At 28.7% G+C, this 22,500-nt stretch overlaps 1 protein-coding gene across 1 annotated transcript in view; it reads right to left on the minus strand.

The window, feature by feature from the left end:
- The window catches only part of LOC124429204 (beta-1-syntrophin), a 534,717-nt gene that overhangs the window by 495,906 nt on the left and 16,311 nt on the right, over positions 1–22,500 (minus strand). Inside the window, exon 2 of the mRNA XM_046974168.1 lies at positions 21,007–21,613. Within this exon, the coding sequence (XP_046830124.1) occupies positions 21,007–21,613 (607 nt within the window). The remainder of the gene's footprint in view (positions 1–21,006; positions 21,614–22,500) is intronic.

Raw genomic sequence — 22,500 nt, forward strand, 5'->3', positions numbered from 1 at the left:
AAAAAAAAATTATAAGAGATTAATATTAACTACTAATATCTACTAATTATAATAAATCTAATGATGAAAGACTTCTTTTCTGTCTGTTTTCTATATATACATATATATATATATAAAAAAAGTTAAGAATCCTCATCATCAATAAACTAATTAACTAAATCGCTTTGTCTAACACAGTGATTTTAATTCAAATATTATAACATATCCATGTAATATATCAAAACGTATCGATGACATTATAAATCATCATAATAATACAATCTTCTAATTACAATTTATTACTCGATATATCCTAATTCAAACTAATTATCCAATATTCTAATTCCGAATAAAGAATTAAAGAATTAAGAACGAATCTCGTTCTTAACATTATTTCTCAAAAAAAATAAAAAAAATAAAAAAAATAAAAAAAAAAAAAAGAGAGAAATGGAGGGAGTTGGGGGAAAGAGAAAAAAACTTTTTGTTCTCTCTCATGGATATTCTGGTAAAACGAAATATGGTGAAACGACGAATTACATGGCTTTTTGTAAAATGTGTGCATCGTCACGAATCTAATTAATTACGTACTCCTCTGTATTTCATTATGCATTAGTCGCTCAATCAAGCGACCCGTAACGACGTCGATGATCATTTCGATGTGCGCTATCATTATCGCCTCCCTTTATGACGTAGATTAACGGTCTGAAAATGCATAATGTTTGCCGTGTCCATCGTTTTCATTTGTACTTCGATGCAATTATCATCTCCGTGTTCACGAAATCGTTGTCGACGAACTTCGTTGTGTGGTTAACAGAATTCTCCGCTTATCGAAAGTTATAATCAATTTTTCTTTATATATATATTTTTTCTTTTTCTTTTTTTTTTATTTTATTTTACTTTATTTTTTCTTTCTTTTTGTTTTTAATAAATTCGCCATATTTTATTCATTTAATTATGTATACAGATATGCATATCGATATATATATATATATATATATATATATATATATATATATATATATTAACTTGAGCGTTATAAATAACTCGTTTATTTTTTATGATAAGAAAAAAATATCAGAAAAAAAAATTATACTTCGTTATACGGGGGTAGAAATATACTTGATGTATTTATGAGAAAGGGAAAAAGAATTTTTCTCTAAAATCTACTTACGTATCTACAACTATCAATCATAATTTTAAAACGAATAATATAAAATATATATTCCCTTTTTTTCTATTATCACTAAGAATATATAGAAATTCTAATAAGAAAAAGAGAAAGGAAGAACGAAAAAAATGAAAGAGAATAACAAAAAAAAAAAAAGAAAAAGTGTTATTATTTATAAAAATGTTTCTATTTTATACTATTTTGTACAAACACATACACATACACATACAAACACACACACACACACACATACAAGTATTTACTTACATGTATACACATATCTATTTCCTTATATATATATATATATATATATATATATATATATATATATATATATATATATATACACATACAACATAATGAAATATTATCAAATAAATAATAATAAACTTAATGCTCTTTGGCGATATAAATTTTCACTGTGGTGTTCGTTTAAATTCTCCATCGATCAGCCCAATCGACAAGGACGAAAATTGCAATAATTTCATACTCCAGGATCCGCATCCAATATATGAGATATTTAATACGGAATGTCATTACTACGTTTTCCCCGTTTCCAATCTTTGCCATTTTCTAGATTATATTATACAGAAAGTAAATTACGTGGGTAATTCGAGCGACAAACGAGCGCATTCAAACTAAAACGGTATACCGAGAAACGCCATTATTATTCCTGGTCTTTGTTTTGATCGTCTGACACCCTCCTCCTTCCCAACGCCCAACCCACTCGCACCCAGTCCCTCGCCCATCCCCTTCAAGAATAGATAATATCTTAAGATAGAAATTAACAGAGATTTTGTAAACCTATTTGAAAGGCTCGAATTAAGCAATTTAAAATATTTTATGAGATGAATTATATTAATTGTTATAATAAATGATTAGATTAATAATAATAATAATAATAATAATAATAATAATAAAAATAAAAATAAAAATAACAATAATGATGATGATAATTTGTTGTATGATTTAAAACATTGATTATATTCTTGTATTATTATTCTTTTAAGAAGGCTTTTTTCCTTTCCTTTTATGTCGTGCAAATAAATGAATAAGAAACAAACAAATTGATGAATTAATATAAAAACCATTACTAAGGGAATATTGACAATAATAAAAGGAAAGAAAAAAAAAAAAACTTTTACAATTTCGTTCTTCTAATTTAATATTATTGCATATATAAAATAAATTATAAAAATGAAAACTATATAGATAATTATTGAAAATAAATATTTACAAAAATGTATTACTAGAAATAATAGAAACAAAATATATATGTATATATATTGTTATAAATAATTCGATTTATTAGACATTTTATGTTACATTGTTTGATTAATCATTTTTTTTTTAATTGAAAATAAAGTTAAAAGAAATCGGCCGGATATATATAGTAAATTAAAATGTTAAAATTCTATCACGTGACTCTTATTGACGTATGCTTGGTATATATATTTATATATATATATATATATATATACTATACACATTACGTAAATAATATTTTTTACACTCACAATAAGCCGAAGAGATATTTACTTAGAGTGGCCTTACTTAAGAGGACCACCCTGTATGTATGTATGTACATATATATATATATATATATATATATATCTTTCTCTCTTTATCCTTCGTGTTTTTCTTACGTACAAAACTATATATGTATGCACGTACATGTATATGTGTACGAGCGAGTTTCGCGTGCCTTTCATTTCGTCCTTTACGGTACTTCGTCATGATTTACGGAATATCCGCATGAAGAGCGACGCCGTCGTCTTGGCCGCCTTCATCGCTTCGTTTCTTCCTCCCTTATCCTCCCTTTAGCCCCTCCCCTCCGTTACTATCCCTTTTCACCCTTTACTCGCGAGTCTACCTTGCTTATAATTTTAACGACGAGATCTAAAGGCAGCAGGGGAGAGAGAGAGATAGGGAGGGAGACTGTCATGCGATAGAGAGCCAAGAATATTTATTAACAATTCATTGAACAAATTTTATCATATATTATATAAAGTAATATTATATATTATATATACATATGAAATTTTATTAAAATGATAATTTATTTTTACATTAATTCTAATTATTATACGAAGTAAAAAGAGAAAATCCATTTGTAAGATTTCGTTTATTAATTTCTATTTTAAATTTATATAAATTACAGATTTTAAATGTTGTTTAATTTAATATTACGGAATAGATATAAATTTAGGTGTGCTTAGGTCGAATTAACAAAAAAAAAAAACAAAAAAAGATTTTGCATATAATAATATCTATAATATTGAAATTTGAAATATGACAATAATATTATATAATATAATGAATATAATTAATACATATATATATATATATATAATTGTGTGTGTGTGTATATATATAATTTGAATATTAAGTTTTTATTTTATAGAAATGAATAATTAGAAAAAAATAAATAAATTTGTAAATGTCTCGTTGTTATTGCATTTTTATATTATTTTTACAAGGAATTTTACAGATTACATTTGCATCATTTAATTATCACACTAATTATACATTAATAAAGCTAATCAAGGCTAATCTAAAGTTAAATGATAATAAATAAAAATTTATTGTTAGAGTTTTTCTAAATATTTCTAAAGTCATTCTAAGTAATTTCATTATTTTCGCGTCAGTATGTAGAAAATGAGATCTAAAAAAGAAAGAAAGGACGAAAACAAAAACAAAAACAAAAATAAATAATAAATAAATAAATAAATAAACAAATAAGAAGAAAACAGAGAAAATATTATTATAGTAATATAATAATGATTATATAAAGAACTTTATAAAGATTATTTTTAACAATATTATTTATACAAACGTCACTTTAATTGCCCTTCAAATAATCTTATTAATTTTAATAAAATCTAATAAAATGGCAGTAGCACTTAAACTTCCTCACCACTTATTAGGAAAATAAATTTACGTTTCTCCACGCATATGTCTACTAAAAATCTTATTACCAAGTGTGCTCTGCCGAGAGAGAAAGAGAGAGAGAGAGAGAGAGAGAGAGAGAGAGAGAGAGAGAGAAAGATAAAGATATAAAGATAAATATATATATATATATATATATATATATATATATATATATATATGTATATATATATATATATATAGACAGAAAGAGAAGTATCTTATTTTTCCCACTGGTGGTGATTCCACTCGTGGTCTTCGTGACCGACGACTCGAAGAGAAGCAAAACTCGTGGGGTTTTACGAGCGAAAAGACGAGACATACACACAAACACAAATACACACATACGCATAGATACATATACACATAAACATGTAGACACGTATAGTACGTTCTCTGCGCGCTAACGTTGATGGACGCGATGCACTGACCGTGAACGGGGCCAATTAAAATATTAATTGAACCAACCCAACGACAACACGCTTTTTGAGGAGATAGAAACTCTCTAGATATCGCACGCGAACCGTATCTAACTTACGAATTAAATTTAGGACGCTGTAATTTCGGCTGTTTTCGCTTTACTTAACGTTTTTCATAAAAATGTAAAAAAAGAAAAAATAAAAAAAGAAAAGAAAGAATGAAAGAAAGAAAGAAAGAAAGAAAGAAAAAATATTAAGAGAAATTAAATGCTTTGAAATGTATTCTGATATTCTCAAATTATTTTTTTACGATTAACTCTTACACCATTCCTTTGATACAATAATTTCCAAATGTTTTTCCTTTAATTGTTATTTTTATTCTATTGCATTTTTGTATATATTTTTGAAATGTATATTAATAATTAATATATATATATATATATATATATATATATATATATATATATATACACATATACTTTTTTTTTGTTAGAGAAAGCATACCTATACATTGTTTCATGTAATTTATTATATAATGAAAAGATGACAATTGTTAATAAAAAATTATTATAACGATGTTGAAAGGATTAATATTTAAAAAAAAGTAACTTGAAATAAAGTAACGATATAAATAAATAAAATTAAATAAAAATTCAAATAATTAAATAAAAATAAAAATTCAAATTAATTAAAAAAAAATAAAAATTCAAACTAATCTTTTACAGTATTTAATAATAATTATAAATTATTTAATTTTATAAAAAATAAATAATCTTATTACGAGAGAGAGGAAGAAAGAAAGAAAGAAAGAAAGAAAGAAAGAGAGAGAGAGAGAGAGAGAGAGAGAGAGAGAGAGAGAGAGAGAGATAACTATGAGTTAATCAAACATATTTTACGTATATTAGAGATCATCCACTCTCAAACAGAGAGCGTACAAGTATATACATAATTATATATATATATACATGCGTATATATATATGTATATATACGCGCGGTATATTAAATAACATTATCACCGTATCGATCACACGTTCCTATCGGCGTATCACATTTAACGATTTAAAATGATCATCGATTTTCTCTCGTTCTAAACGAATATTTGAACCATATAGCGATCTTTGATCTCGATCGTGATTGCAAACAAAAAAAAAAAACACATTTATACACTCGACAATGACCTCTCCCTTCAATTTCATACTGTACATCAAAATTCACATAAACGTATCTGCATATATATAATATTATGCAACGATTCATTCCCTCCCTTTCTCCAAAACCGAACACAAAATGAAATTTTACGCGACGAGATTTTCTTTCCTTTCTTGTTTATCTTCAAAAAAAAAAAAAAAAAAAATCTTTCCAATTATAGCAATCGTATTCACTTTTTTTTATAGATCACCTTTTCTTCTTCTCTTCTTTCTTTAATATTTAAAGAAAAAAATTCATTCCAGTCTTCTAGTATTTAATATAATGTGATATGAAATGAAATTGATTTATTTTAACTTAATATTTACACAAACACACACACACACACACAGAGAGAGAGAGAGAGAGAGAGAGAGAGAGAGAGAGAGAGAGAGAAAGGATTGTAATACTTTATGTCGATCGCTCTATACACACGAACATATATGATTTTTAATAAATAATGATAATGATTTCTAATTAATCAGAACTTCATCATAGTTCGTTCTATAAAAATGATTATAAATTTTTTTAATTCCTCCCCCCTCCCTCTCGAAAAGACAATAATAATAGATGAAAGATACAGGAGAATAAAATATGAAATAAATTATACCATTAACTATAGGGATTATTAAAAATTCCATTGACGATTAGGCAACTATTTATTTCTCATGATATAAACTATTGTGTCCCTTGTTAACTTCGAAAGAAGAGAAATGTATGACGTTTCAAGTTGACGACAAATTTCATTTTATAAATTATGATTCTTACCAACTTATTATATATCTATTATTATATACATTATCACACACGCACACCCACACTTATATGTATATGTGTATGTGTATGTATATGAAACTAGAATTATGGTTTATAATCGGTCACGGAACTTTATAACAGTGTTCGTCTCGTAGCAATTATTGAAATTGAAATAATTAAAGCTAACCTGTAAATCAATTAACGAGCTACGATAAAATTAGCATGGCCTCGTTTTACAACTTTCGTTAGAGTAGGTAGGTAGGTAGGTAGGTAGGTAGGTAGGTAGGTAGGTAGGTAGGTAGGTAGGTAGGTAGGTAGGTAGGTAGGTAGGTAGGTAGGTAGGTAGGTAGGTAGGTAGGTAGGTAGGTAGGTAGGTAGGTAGGTAGGTAGGTAGGTAGGTAGGTAGGTAGGTAGGTAGGTAGGTAGGTAGGTAGGTAGGTAGGTAGGTAGGTAGGTAGGTAGGTAGGTAGGTAGGTAGGTAGGTAGGTAGGTAGGTAGGTAGGTAGGTAGGTAGGTAGGTAGGTAGGTAGGTAGGTAGGTAGGTAGGTAGGTAGGTAGGTAGGTAGGTAGGTAGGTAGGTAGGTAGGTAGGTAGGTAGGTAGGTAGGTAGGTAGGTAGGTAGGTAGGTAGGTAGGTAGGTAGGTAGGTAGGTAGGTAGGTAGGTAGGTAGGTAGGTAGGTAGGTAGGTAGGTAGGTAGGTAGGTAGGTAGGTAGGTAGGTAGGTAGGTAGGTAGGTAGGTAGGTAGGTAGGTAGGTAGGTAGGTAGGTAGGTAGGTAGGTAGGTAGGTAGGTAGGTAGGTAGGTAGGTAGGTAGGTAGGTAGGTAGGTAGGTATACACGGTATTAATTGCAGTCGAACGAAGAGGACGCACGATAAACGTGAAAGATGTAGATATGACGTGACAGAAAGAGAGGATGAGAGAGGGAGAGAGAAATTCTTCTCTCTCTGTCTCGTAATATAGCCTATCATGGAAAAAGAAAAAAAAAATAGCAAGTTCCTCTTCGACTCTCGGATTCTAATTGTCATCGCGACGAATCGAAAGCGAACGATCGTTGCATTTTAATGCAACGCGGCTTGAACGATGATATCATGCACCCTAGGTCCCCCGTCTCCCCTCCTCCCTCCTACCCCTTTCCTCACTTCTTTTATTTGCAAACTTTCGATATGGTCGTCGACAGCCTATCCCAACGTCCTCCTCGACGAAAGTATTTTGCATTTTAGAAGCGTTGCACTTTTTCGATCTTTTATCGATACAAAAGTGTATTTGTTATGTAAAAATTCGAAAGAGATATCTGAGGGGTTGAGGAAATAAGAAGGGAGAAAGAAGGAAAGATAGAGATAGACAGATATATATATATATAGATGGATAGAGAAAGATAAAAATAGAGAGAGAAAAAGAGAGAGAAAACGTTTGAATATTCTATTTCGATTGAATTTTTATATTGTCCTTTCGATAAAGTTAAGAAACATCGTTTCGTTTTCTCTTTTTTTTTTTATTATTTATTTTATTTTCTCTATTCTCTCCTTTTTTTTGTTCTTTTGTTTTTTAGAGGGAGATTAGATTGGATTTTCTTTTTCTTTTTCTTTCTCTGAGATTGTAGAAATGATTCTTTTTATTAAAAGCCTTAGAAGAGAATCTTTTATTTGATTTCAATCGAAAGTCAACAGATTAATATATACTTTGATGTAGATCGAATTATTTTTTTTTTATTTTTCTTCTGCTTTTCCTTCTTTCTTCTTTTTTTCTTTTTTCTTTTTTTTTTTTTCCTTCAAAACAAAACCTCCAATAATAAAGCAATGTTATTACATAGAATATATTTAAACTTGTTCACTTAAACAACACCCTGTATTGTAGAATAATATTTCTTTAATTATTTTATATATATATATATATATATATATATATATATATATATATATACACAATTTATAACTATAATATATTTTTAAACATATTTTATTTCTATTCATATATATACATATCTACATACATATGTACATATATGAGTTCATTGAGAGAAGTTTAATTAATTCATAGAGATATCTTCAATTTTTTTCCAAAATATTATTAAGTAAAATAAAATCGTTCAACATAAGGTCAGAACTTTTTATATATTAAAAAAAAAAAAATGAAAAAAATCATTTATTTCTCTTATTTTTTATTCATTTATTTATTTATTTTCAATTTCTTCATCAAGATTAATTCTCGTTCCGTGCATTTATTAAACAAAACATTTTATTTCACATACTATAAAATATTTTATTATATATTTTTATACGTTTATTGAATAAAATATTTTTGCTCGTATTTTCATTTTCATATTTCTAAAATTGCTTATTTTTCATTAATATAACAGGAGTTAAATAATACATTGTATAAATAATTTTTTTACAACACTTTTTTTTTTTAATATAGATTTTTTTATTATTTTCCTCGTTCTTTTTCTTTTTCGTTAAAATATTCAATCTATAAAAATAAACATCCCTTTCTGGTCCCGCCTCAAATATCCCTTTCCAGCAAAATTTTTGTTACATAGAAACAAAATAAGAATGTATCTAATCTATTCATTCAGTCGATACGTCTCTATCCATCTTATATATTAGACAAAATCCTATTGGTCCAAAAAGTGTAACTAAGTTGAATGTTTTACGATAATTAGAATTACAATTCTCTCCTTCAGAACATATCATCTTATTCTTCTCAAATAAGATACCATAAAGGATGGTATGAATGAAAATACAGAAGACAAGGAGCAAGGAAATCCGAAAGGAAAGAGAAAGAGAGATTAAACGAGGCAATATTCTAAAGAGATAGATAGAGAGATAAAGAAAGAGATAGAGAAAGAAAGAGAGAGAGAGAGAGAGAGAGAGAGAGAGAGAGAGAAGGTTCCAAGTGATAGGGAAATTCCGGACTGCAGGATTTAAGACGCAATTTCCGTGACAACGTCGCGCGTCATCCGTCATGCAACCTACATTGGAGAACAATGGCCGACTAAAATTATGCATTCTAATTAGAAATACGCACGGGAAAACCACAGACGTTCCACGTACACCCACTCCAATATACTTACACATATACATATATATATGTATATATGTATATACGTATATACATAGATATGTATGTACTTTCAGAGCTGCAGCGATTATGTACTACAAAAAAATTCTTAATTACTTACCATTATACTAATGCCCTGGACCCTAATCAAGATTAGACGAGTTATATAATAATTATTATTTTCTTTTATATTTCGAACGTAAGGTTTAATGATTTATATATATATATATATATATATATATATATATATATATATATATATAAAAAGAAAAAATGAAAGAGAGAGAGAGAGAGAGAGAGAGAGAGAGAGAAATACGTCCGAAATTCATTAATTAATATTAATAACTTAATAACCATTGGCAATGTTGTTAATGTGCATATTTAAAATCAAATTGACCGATGTTAATGTCTATTCTGATAAATGAAATTAATTATTTCTCAATTGCTATGAACTAATATATGAAGTTTAGAATATTGTATAATATTTAGTTTTTAATTATTAAATTAAAGTTATCGTACTGCTCTCGGATTCAATGTATCGACGATGATATTTATGTTGGAAGAAAAAATAAAAAAAAAAGAGAGAGAAAAAAAAAAGAAAAGAAAAAAAAGAAAGAAAAAAGAAAAAGAAACGTCAAATTTCATTATTACATATTAATAATTGAGTTAACAAAGTATATCAATGTTAAAGTATTCAATTAAAATTTAATTTGATAAACTAAAGTTCGTAATGAATTAATATATTGATACTTAGAATATTGAATAATATTTAATATTTAATTAATAATGAATTAATGATGTTAGCGTTCAGTATAATGAATGTACGTAAGGATATAGAAAGTAACGATTGAAGATCAATATCGATTATTGATCGAACACGACGTTTAACTTTGAGATTAACGAATGAACTTAAATTAAATTAATTGACGTTAAGTTTGAAATTATTATGATGGATAGTCGTCGACATTAAATTGAACGAATTAACGTAAGCATGAAAATGAATTAACGTTAACATTGTATTAAATTAATGAACATCAGCAGTAGTATTTTAAATGAACGAAATATTATTATTTATCGAAGATATATTATATATATATATATATATATATATATATATATATAATATTACACATAATATTATATTTATGTAATATTAAAATTTTATAATAGAGAAATCATTTTTAAAAGATATTATTGAATATTTTTTATGCACGCAAAAACTTTTTAAAAATATTTTCTTTATAATCAATTCTTTTGAAATAGATTCATAATTATTTATCAAATATATATATATTTATATATATATATATATATATATATATAAAATATTACAAATAATATTATATTCACTTAATAGAAAAATTTCATAATATATAAATCACTTTTGTGAAAGATATTTTTAATGAAAAAAAAAAATGTTTTCACGCATACAAGAACATTTTTAAGGATATAACCTTTATAATCTCTTCTACTTGAATAAATTCCTTAATCGACGAATTCGTCTTATTTCTTATCAGCGTTCTTACACGCTCGCGAAATCCATCTAGAGGAGGTAACAACATTAGATGTGGGTGTAGCGAAGATGTTATCCAATGATTTTGCCGATGTTTACCAGCGAAGTAATGTACACACGTTCCAAGTAGAACCGCATACAGCAGTTGAGCTAGGATCGCCGCTACTTACGTACACATATACGTATACATAAACACATATAAATACATATACAGGGTGTTTCTCTGTTAACTCAAACATTTGAAATATCTCCATTGTTTTCGATTATATGCGAATAAATATTTACAAGCGAATAAATTATTAAACGACTCAACTCAATGCCATAGCAACTTTTTGTCATCGAGTTTTCATTGTAAAAAAAAAAAAAAAAAGAAAAAGAAAAAGAAAAAAGAAGAAGAAGAAATAATTAAAAAAAGAATATCTTTTCGAAGAATCTACAATATAAATCTTAACCTTTTCACTTTGCAAGATGTCGACATTTTCATCATCCCAAACGTCATTAATTCTTATTATTCAAGGTTATTTAAAGATCAACAAATATTACGTTATCGTTGAATTCATCTTATTGTGAAGCTACATCCGCTATAGTAATGAATGTATGTTAGTTCGATTTAAAAAAAAAAGAAATAAATAAAAAATAAAAAAAAAAAAATAAATAAATAAAGTTAAATAAATAAAAAAATAAATAATCATTATCGATGACCTTGAAATCTCGATCAAAACGATCTAAAGAAATTGGATGTTATATTAATAAAGAAATATTTCTTATTTATGACACTTGTTCGTTAAAACATATATATGAAGATTTAAAAGAGTTGTTCGAGTTTTAAACGAAACACCCTGTAGTATAACAAACGATCCATAATCAAGGACAGACGATATTTCACCAGAGTGTATTTCTACAGATCGGACAAGTAGATCGTCGCTCTTGAACAGATAGACCGTAGAGAAAAGTCACGCGAAGTCAGAGGTCCCTTTTCAAATTACGAAAGTCCGATCCAGTCCGGTCCGGTCCGATCCGATCCGAATCATGACCCGAGGAACCAACACCTCGACAATTTTTTTTTCGACGATTACCCTTCCAAATGATATCTATTTAATACCCATCATCGTTATCTTCACGTTAATTAATCGACGAAAGTTTTTAATTGCTCGGAGATAATGTTTAGTTTGAGTTTTTTTTTCTTTTTAATTCGCGACGAGTAAATTAATTTAACGTTTAATTACAAGACGTAATTATTATTGTTAGAAGAGAATCCTTAGTATTTCCTACGAATAATTATTATTAACGTGATAAATGTCAAATTAAATTATAATCATTGGAATTAAAGATCGTTGATCTTATTATTTTTTCGTTTTCTTTATAAAATATTTTTTTGATCTTATTAGTCGCATTACATTATATTAAATTAATTATCTATTAATTATTTCGTTAAACATCTTTTTTTTTTACAGAATTTCAATTATACATATATATATATATACGATATACATATATATATATATATATATATATATATATATATATATATATATATATATATATAAGATAAAATTTTTATTTACTTCTTCTATGCCAAAGTGAAGAAGAGATATAATTTTGTTTAATTTAGTTATATTTGAAAGTTAAAATAAATTATTAATTTTCATATTAAATTAATAGAATTTTAATGTAGATCAAATCATTATTAGATCTATATAAATAATAATAAGATTTTGTTTTTTACTTTTAATTTTTTACTTCTTATATACATTTTTATTTTTACTTTCTTATATAAATTTTTACATTAATTAATTGAACACATAGTATCCACAGATATTATCCACAATAGAAAAAGAATTATTTCATTCGACAAAGATATATGACTGATTGAATTAGATCGCAAATCCTTTTTAAATAGAATTTTCACGGATAATCGAGCGATCGAATGTAATTAATAAAAAGGGGGAGGGCAAGATAAAAGAGTCTTTTGAACAAAATTTTCACATTGAAAGAAAAAGACAAAGAAAAAAAAAAGAAAAAAAAAAGAAAGAAAAATTCTTTCACTCGTATCTTTAAATATGTCTGATAAAATAATCTCATAGTAATCCGCGTAAATGACATATTAAAATTAAAATTAAAATTAAAATAATTCTGTAATATAAATAAAAAAAAAAAAAAAAAAAAAAAAATAATGACAGCTGTTAGTAGTACTTACATACATCGAAAGGACAAATTTTAACGTTGAAAAATCTCTCACGTTCAGGCAATTTGGTTACGAAAGAAGTTTTCGACTTGATTTGAGAACGAGAGGTCTGTCAGGTCTTTAAGAGAGAGAGAGAAAAAAAAACAAAAAAAAAAGAAAAAAAAGAAAGGAAAGAAAAGAAAAAGATCAAAAAAGGGAGTAGGATGAGATCTTGATGAAAATCCTTGAATAATTTATTCCGCACCTATCGTTCCCTCTCTTTCCCCCACCCACCCTCTCTCTCTCTCTCTCTCTCTCTCACTCACTCACTCACTTGCTCTTTCCCTTTCACTCTTTCTTTTTTGTCGAGATCTCTTTCGTTTCCTTACGGAAGATCTTTCTCACTCATTCAGAAACTATCTGTCTTTTGGAATCTTTTACTCTCTGTCTTTCTTTCAAAATCAGTATTTCCTGCTCTTTCCTTATTTCTTTCGAAATCTTTCCTTCTTAGTGAATCTTTTACTATCTGTTTTTCTTTCGAAATCACTCTTATTATCTCTCCCTCCCCCCCTCTCTCTCTCTCTCGTAATCTTCCTTTTTTCTTTCTGAATCTTCCATTATCCGTCTCTCTTTTAGAAATTTTTTCTCTCTCTCTCTCTCTCTCTCTCTCTCTCTCTCTCTCTCACACACACAGAATCTTTCACTCTCTTTCAAAAAATATCTTTTACTCTTTGTTTTCCTTTTCGAAATACCTTTTTTCTCCCACTCTTTCTTACTTTCCGAATTTTCTACTTCTCTATCTTTCTTTCGAAATCTCTTTCCTCTCTTTTTTCCTCCTCCTCCTTCTCTCTCTCTCTCTCTCTCTCTCTCTCTCTCTCTCTCTCTCTCTCTCTCTCTCTCTTTCTCTGTCTCTGTCTCTCAAAATCTTTCAGTCTTTATCTACTTTTCAAAATAACACTTTCACTCTTTTCCTCGTAGATATTCTTTCTTCTTATCTCTTTCTTATAGAATCCGATTTTTTCTCTTCCTTCATATGAAATCTCTTCGTCCTCCTTTCCCTTATGGAATCTTTCTTTTTATCTCTTCATCTTTTTCTCTCTTATAGAATTTTTCTCCATTTCCTTTTCTTATAGATATATCTCTTTCTCTCTCTCTCTCTCTCTCTCTCTCTCTCTCTCTCTCTCTTTCTCTCTCTTCTTACGAAATATCTTTTTCTATATTTCAAAATATCTTCCCATGCTATTTGAAATAGAGCAACTTTGCAGAAAGCGAAACAGAGATAGAGATCGAGATAGAGATAGAGATAGAGATAGAGATAGAAAGAGAAAGGGTGAGAAAGAGATAGAGCGGGGTCAACCACTCTCCTTTCGACTTCTCTTCCCTGCATAACCAGTCTTGCTCTTTCCTTCTTCGCCTTCGGGCAAACGCCGCCCACGCTGGCGCGTCCTTCGCTCTTGCATCTCACGTACGCGTGCACGTAAAGTGCAGAGTATCGCATTCCACGCGTCTCCCACGTAAAACCGTCCAGAGTAGGAAGCAGAGAGAGAGAGAGAGAGAGAGAGAGAGAGAGAGAGAGAGAGAGAGAGAGAGAGAGAGAGAGAGAGAGAGAGAGAGAGAGAGAGAGAGAGAGAGAGAGAGAGAGAAGAAGAAGAAGAGGGGGAGGAAAAGTGAGAGAAAAAGACAGAGAAGAAAGAGAGAGAGAGAGAGAGAGAGAGAGAGGATCGTAGACGGCGCGTGCACTCTCGCACGTGTGCAACGCACAGCCCTCTACGGCGTGTGCATGCTTTACGTGTCAAGACGAATGCCAGAGAATACAGAAAGTGACTGAATAAAAGACGAGTGCCCTCGAGCCAGGGGAAAAAGCTCGTCTTTTTTGGATTTTTTTTTTGTTTTTTATTATTTTTTCTCTGTCCTTTATATATCTATGTATGTATAATATATATGTATGTATGTATGTATATATATATATGTATGTATCAATATATATGTATGTGCAATATATATGTATGTATGTATGTATGTATGTATATATATATATATATATATATGTATTTATTTATATATATGTATATATACTATAATGTATGTTATATCACATATATTAGACTTAACGGATAAAATTTATTTCAATAGAAATTTATAATATCTATAAAATTTGTAGTATAGGAAATTGTATTTATTGTTATAAATGAATTACAAATAAATGACTCTTTTATAGATAGAGATAGAGATAAAGCATAAGAGAGTAAGAAAAAGAGAGAGAGAGAGAAAAAGAGAGAGAAAGTTTTTATGTATATATTAATTACGAAAATTGGATATACAGTTAATATTGATTTTTATTGATTAATTGATTTTTAGTTTATTTATTAAATTCTTTTTGTTCATGACGAGTAAGCATTATATCCCTCCCTGATAAAATACTTATATTTTTAATTAATTAAATGATCATTAGATTATCATTTCGTAACGATCGTTGATATAAAATGTGATGAATGGACCATTATTTTCTTTCTTAATTACGCCATTTGTTGTTTTGACCCTTTCTTTCTTAATAATCTCACGATTAACATAACTATCAGATATGACGCATAAATGTTTGATAATTAGATGATTTTTTTTCTTTTTTTCTTTCTTTCTTTCTTCCTTTTTTTTTCTTTTTTTTTTTTTTTGTTGATTCATTTACCTTAACTCGACTCATTCGCATCGATCATTCAAATCGCTAACTTATCGTTGAAGGAAATAATATTTCCCCTATTCTTGTTATTCATTTATTCTTAATTATACGTTAAATCATATGCCTGCTGTTTCTAACTTTTTTTTCATGTTATATACATAGTCAAAATAACGAATGAAAGAATTGAAGAGTCATAGTGTGATGTAATAAAAAGGGGACAAAAATTTGTTAAATAAAAATAAGCAATAATAGCTATGACAAATAACAATTAATTCGAGCCACGAAGTTCGACGATTTTTTGACTTTTTGTAGTTTTAAAAATTCTATACGCGCAAACATACATACATACATACACACATACATACATACATACATACATACATACATACATACATATGTGTATGCATATATGTGTATATATATACATGAATGCATACATAACTAACAAAAAATCTCTACGTTTCTCTACGTATAAATATTCATTATTACAATATTTATGTAATATGTAAATAGCCTGGCAAGAGCCAAAAACATAAAATAACAGTGTAAGGCGTAAACGATGATGTAATACTTCGGAAATTTTAAACATCTCTAGCAAATAAACGTAAATAAAAAAATCATATAAATGTGAAAGTATTAAACGCGTCCATGTTGGTTAGACTCAAGATATTGAAACTGTCAACCAGAAATCTCAATTTATCATCATCATCATCATCATCATCATCATCATTTATTTTTATCATTGACTTTCATCATTGATTTTCATAATTAATCTTTATCGTTGATTTTCATCATTAATATTCATTATTAGTCTTTATCATTGATCTCAATCATTGATTTTCATCATTGATTTTTTTTTATCATATATATATTATATTTAATTATTATTAATTTTTAATTATGATTAATTTTTTTTTATCATATATATATATATATATATATATATATATATATATATATATATATAATATTAAACATTACTTTTTCATTTCTATTTTCTTCTTTCCTTTTCTTTTTTTTTTCTTTTTCTTTTTATTTATTTATTTTCTCCTACTTGCACATTACATCACCCCCCGTGTAAATAAGAAAAAGAATTGGGTTATATATAAACGGTTGACATACATAGATAGTTGGCAATATTAAAAAGGTTTTGTCGATTGAAAAAGGAGGTCGAACGTGTGAGCACTAAGCTCGTTGAAGAGTGAATACTATGAGAAATATTTAGGAAAAGTAATAGTAGTAGTATAGTATAGTAGCAGTAGTAATAGTAGTAGTAGAAGCAGTAGGTACAGCCCAGAGTCGTTTGAAGCAATGAGAATGAAAAAGAGAAAGAGAGAAAGAAAGATAGAGAAGATTTCGCGTCAAAGCGAAATAAAAAGGAGGAAAGAAGAATGGCAGTGACTCAATGAAAAGAAAGAAAAATGTAAAAGAGAGAGAGAGAGAGAGAGAGAGAGAGACTGAAAAGAAAGAATGGCATGGCGAATGTAGGTGAACGAAAGAGACAGGAAGAGCAAGAAAGAAAGAAAAAGACAGAGAGTTTGAGAGAAAGAGATAGAAATAAAAAGAGAGAGAGAGAGAGAGAGAGCGCCATTTAACGCTCGGAAGCATACGTGCGTGTTTTTCTCCAACCTTTCACCCGACGGCTCTTTTTCGCTGTCTCGCGTTTGATAATCTCGCGACTCGACTCGACTCGAATGCACGCGGGCGCTAGCACACGCCAAAGTCCCGAACTTCCGGAGCGGAAGATAAACGGAACCGTAGGGCCTATGCTAGAAAAAAAAAAAAGTAAAGAGTTGAATAGAAATAAACAGATTAAAAAAAAAAAAAAAGGAAAAAGGGAAAAGAAAGACGAGAAACATACAGAGTAGAGAGAAAAAACTGTAAAAAAAAAATGTATGTTGAACCATCACCCACACTCACCCCTTCTCCGCTCACCCTCTTCACAGTACTGTCTACCCCTATGGGCTATCTTTGATTTAGCCCTTCGCTTTCATTCTCTCGCTCTCGTTCATTCATACTTTCTTCTCATTTCTTCTTTCTCCCTGCCTTTTAATCTCCTTTTATTTCTTATTTCTTTCTTTCTTTTTTTTTGCATTTTTTTCTTTTTCATTCTTCACTTATACTTATTATCCTTTTCTTTATTTATACTATTTTCTACTTTTCATCTTAAGCAACAGACACAGATTTAATTAGGTTATCTTTTCAGATTTTAGCTATCAGCTATTATAATAACAGTGTACTTCTCTTATTCATTCATTCACTTCCCTCTCTCTCTCTCTCTCTCTCTCTCTCTCTCTCTCTTACCTTCTTCCTTTTTTTCTTCTTTTTATTATACTCTTGAACTTGTACCTACTATACTCTTTTTACTATACTCAGAAATATATAAACTTACTATTAATTTTAATATTTATCTATAATACATACCATCAATCTGGGTTGAATTATTAATTCATTAAATCATTCAAGTAAGATCAATTTAACTAATTCGATCGAAGTTTATTTCACACTTATTACCATCGCATTTTTATCATCTTTATTTTTCATTGAACGCACGTCGAAGCTTTATTTTGTACATTAGTTATATATATATATATATATATATATATATATATATATTTTTTCTTTCTATTTCTTATCATACCTGCAAAATCATCGTCGTATAGATATAACGTAGTCGCAATAAAAATATTCTTTATCCTTCATTATTCAATAATCCATATCTATCTATTACTTCCTTTAGTACTTTTTCTATCTCATGTTTTTCTTCATTCAACTCATTCTCCTTATCTTATTAACTTTAACTCATTCGATGCTTCTCCATTTTCTTTTTTCTCAACGTGTTCACTTTCTCTCTCTCTCTCTCTCTCTCTCTCTCTCTCTCTCTCTCTCTCTCTCTCACTTACACCCACATTCTTTCTATCTCCTTTCCTCTCTCAACCGCATTCTCTTTCTCTCTTTATCTCAATTATTTTCTTCTATCACTTTTTCGTTCGTTTTTTTTCTTTCATCTCTTTTTCTTTAACTCATTCGATACTTGTGTTTTTCTTTTAACTCTCATCCTCTCTCTCTCTCTCTCTCTCTCGCTACCACATAAATTCTTTCTTTCTCTTTTTCTCTCTCAATCACATTGACTTTCTCCCTTTATCTCAATTATTATCTATCTCCTTCTCGCTCGTTCCTTTTCTTTCTCATCTTTTTCTTTAACTCATTCGATACGTCTCTATTAACTTTAACTCATTTGATACTTATCTATTTTTCATTTAACTCTTTCACTCTCCCCTCCCCTCTCTCTCTCTCTCGCTCTCGCTCTCTCTCTCTCTCTCTCTGTCACTTACTTTCATACACATTATCTTTTTCTCCTTGTTGAATTATTTCATATCTCTTTTTCTCTTGTTCCTTTTCTTTCTTCTCTTTCTTTTTATTTATTTATTCAATTTTTTTTTTTTTTTCATTAACTCATTCTCCTTCTCTTTTTATTTTCTAACTTTTTCTTATATACTTTTTTATTTTTTCTTTCAACTCTTTCTCTCTGTCTATCTATCTATTTATCTATCTGTCTGTTTGTTTCTCTCTCTCTCTCTCTCTCTCTCTCTCTTTCTCTCTTTCTCTCTTGTACGTTTGAAGGGTGACAAGCGAGTCGCTTCGGTGCATTAATCCGTCTAAAAGCTCTGTTTCTCGGTACTCATCAGGCTTCCATTCGCTTTCTTTTCTCTGCCTCCTCCCTCTTCACCACCTCTCTCTCCTCTTTCGAAAACCCTGTTCCGTTAGATTTGCGTTGGCTGTTGAGAAATGGAAAAGAAGAAAGGAAGAAAGGAAGGAAGGAAGAATGAGAGAAAGGAAGAAGAAAAATAACAAAGAATAAGAAAATAGAAAGAAAAAACAGAAACACTCAGAGATTCGTTCGTTGGATCGCTCGTTAATGACACGAGTATCGAACGTACGATCGATGTTGAAAAATGAAGAATAAAGTGTAGTGGACAAGACGAATCAAAGGTAAACGAAAATGGGGATGAATCAGGAATAAAAATACGAAAAGAAAAAAAAGAAGAAAACAATAAATAAAGGCTAATACTCGAAAATACAAATTAAAATATAAGAGGAACTAAGTTATAAAGTCGTTCATCTATAAATAATATAAATAATCTTCGATGATAAATACATACTTTACTTAAACATTTGATCATATTAGAAAGAAAACATTTCGACAATGGTATTAATACCAACTTAATATTTGTCAAATTCGTTAACAAAAAAAAAATAAATAAATAAAATAAAAATAAAAAGAAGAAAAAAATAAGTACGTTAGTTTAATTAATTAACGTTTACTTTCCAAGAAATGTATTATGTTTGGCAAAATGCATAAAGCTTTTTATAGAACGTTTCCAAAATTGAAAACTGTTTTATATTATTTAAGAAAAGAATAACGTAGAAAAAAAAATGAAGGAACATTTAATTTATTAACGTACGTATAGATATTTTACGATAATAATATTATTTATGTAATTTTACTTATATTATACACACAGATACTTTCTATATATGTGCATGTATATGTATATGACTGTGTATTTCATATTAAACATTATAATTAATAATTCATAAAAAATTCAAATGGTTTACTACTTTGTTTTATATCTATTTACATACATACATATATATATATATATATATATATATATATATATATATATATATATACATATATACATACATAAATGCATACATATATATACATACATACATACACAAATAGATGATATATAAATATGTCTGATTTTAAAATAATTCAATTGTAAAATAAATATAATAATTCTAATAGTTAGTCAGTGATTGTTTCAAATATGTCGATCCGTAATTTGACATTAATCAATCAACGTACCCAGCTCAATATACTAGAGGGAAAAAAAAATAACAGAAAAAATTTCGTGAATCGATAAAAAAAAGTCCACATAACTGTACACACACACACACATATATATATATATATATATATATATATATATATATATATATACATGTATATCTCTATAATGACGAATAAAGTATTGAAAAGTAATATATCATTGAAAAGACAGTTCGTTTGAAATATTTGAATGAACAAATGTTTATGATTGTACGTAGACACGATATAATGAAATAAGAGAAACGTTAGAGACTTACCTTCAAGCTCGACGACCTTGCCAGCCCTCTTGAGCGCCTTAACAGCTTCGTCGTGGGTCGCCTCACGTAGATCCTCACCGTTAACAGCCAATATTGCATCGCCAACGTACAATTGCTCCGTGGCATCGGCAGCCATACCTTTGAATATCTTCGAGATTAGTATCGGCATTTTATTTTCTTTTCCTCCTTTAATAGAAATACCGAGTCCGTTGTTGTCACTTTTAACGACCCGCACGATACGTTTTTGATTGGCGACGGAATCCGGTACGTCCGGATCATTCAGACTGTCGACGTTGTTGTTATTGATGTTGCCATTGTTTAGAACGTTGTTAACAGTGTCGCAACTCTCGTCAAGTGATATACTCAAATAATCGTCCTCCAAAGAGACGAATACTCGATACCATTGGCCGCGCACCTGTGTCTCGAGTATACCAGCACGACCGGAAGTTGACGAGGATGCACCACCAGTGGTCGTCGTTGTCGTTGAGGATGACGAAGATGAGGCCGCTGCGGATACCACAGAACCGAGTCCCGTAACACCCATGGCCGAATTCGCTTGTCCACTACCACTCAATTCGACCATTTCGATTTCCTCGTAGGGTCCGCGCTGGAAAAAGTAAGAAAAAAGGAAAAAAAAAAGAAATAATAAAGACAAATTTAAAATATGAATTTTAAAAACAAACACAACAATAATCGCTGAGACATTAACGCACGACGACACAATTAACGATGACAATGAAAAAGAAACGTATGCACACGTTATGTACCGTCGTTCGTTACTACTATATATTACATTATATTAGTACTATTAATAAATACGATAAAAATATATCGGATAGGTCACCTGAATATTATACTATAATATTATATTAGTACAAGATAATATGAGTAATTATTATTGTAATAAAAAGACGTTCATTCGTATTGTTATAGTATTAGTACTATAATAATAAAAATATACCAATTCAATCACGTTATTATTATATCAATATACATATATATATATATATATATATATATATATATATATATATTAGTTTATCTTATTTGTATGATTAGAAAAAGAAGAAAAAACAGAATGTATATACATATATACTATTGTTATTAAAAGCTCGTTTATCTTTTCGATGCAATAGAAACATATCTACCATTTGATTCAATTCCATCTATATTAATTCAAAAATAACAAATTATTACGTTCTTATCGTTATAATAATCAAATTGTATATCGGCTTAGTCGCAATGAATATTTTGCATTAATTAAATCTGAATTAATTCGCTTTACACAATAATTCCTATTTCTTTTTTTTTTTTATCTTTCCTTTTCTTTTCCCATACCAATGTAATATTTATTATATGATAACATTTACGTCTGTTCAATACAATACATTCGTATTTACGCGAAACAAATTTTTCTGCGATGAAAATTAAAATGGTATAAAATTCATCGATAATCACGAAGAATAACAATTTTCAAGATCTTTGGATCGTTCG

Source organism: Vespa crabro, chromosome 14 (assembly GCF_910589235.1).
Source record: "Vespa crabro chromosome 14, iyVesCrab1.2, whole genome shotgun sequence".
NCBI classification, from domain to species: Eukaryota; Metazoa; Arthropoda; class Insecta; order Hymenoptera; family Vespidae; genus Vespa; species Vespa crabro.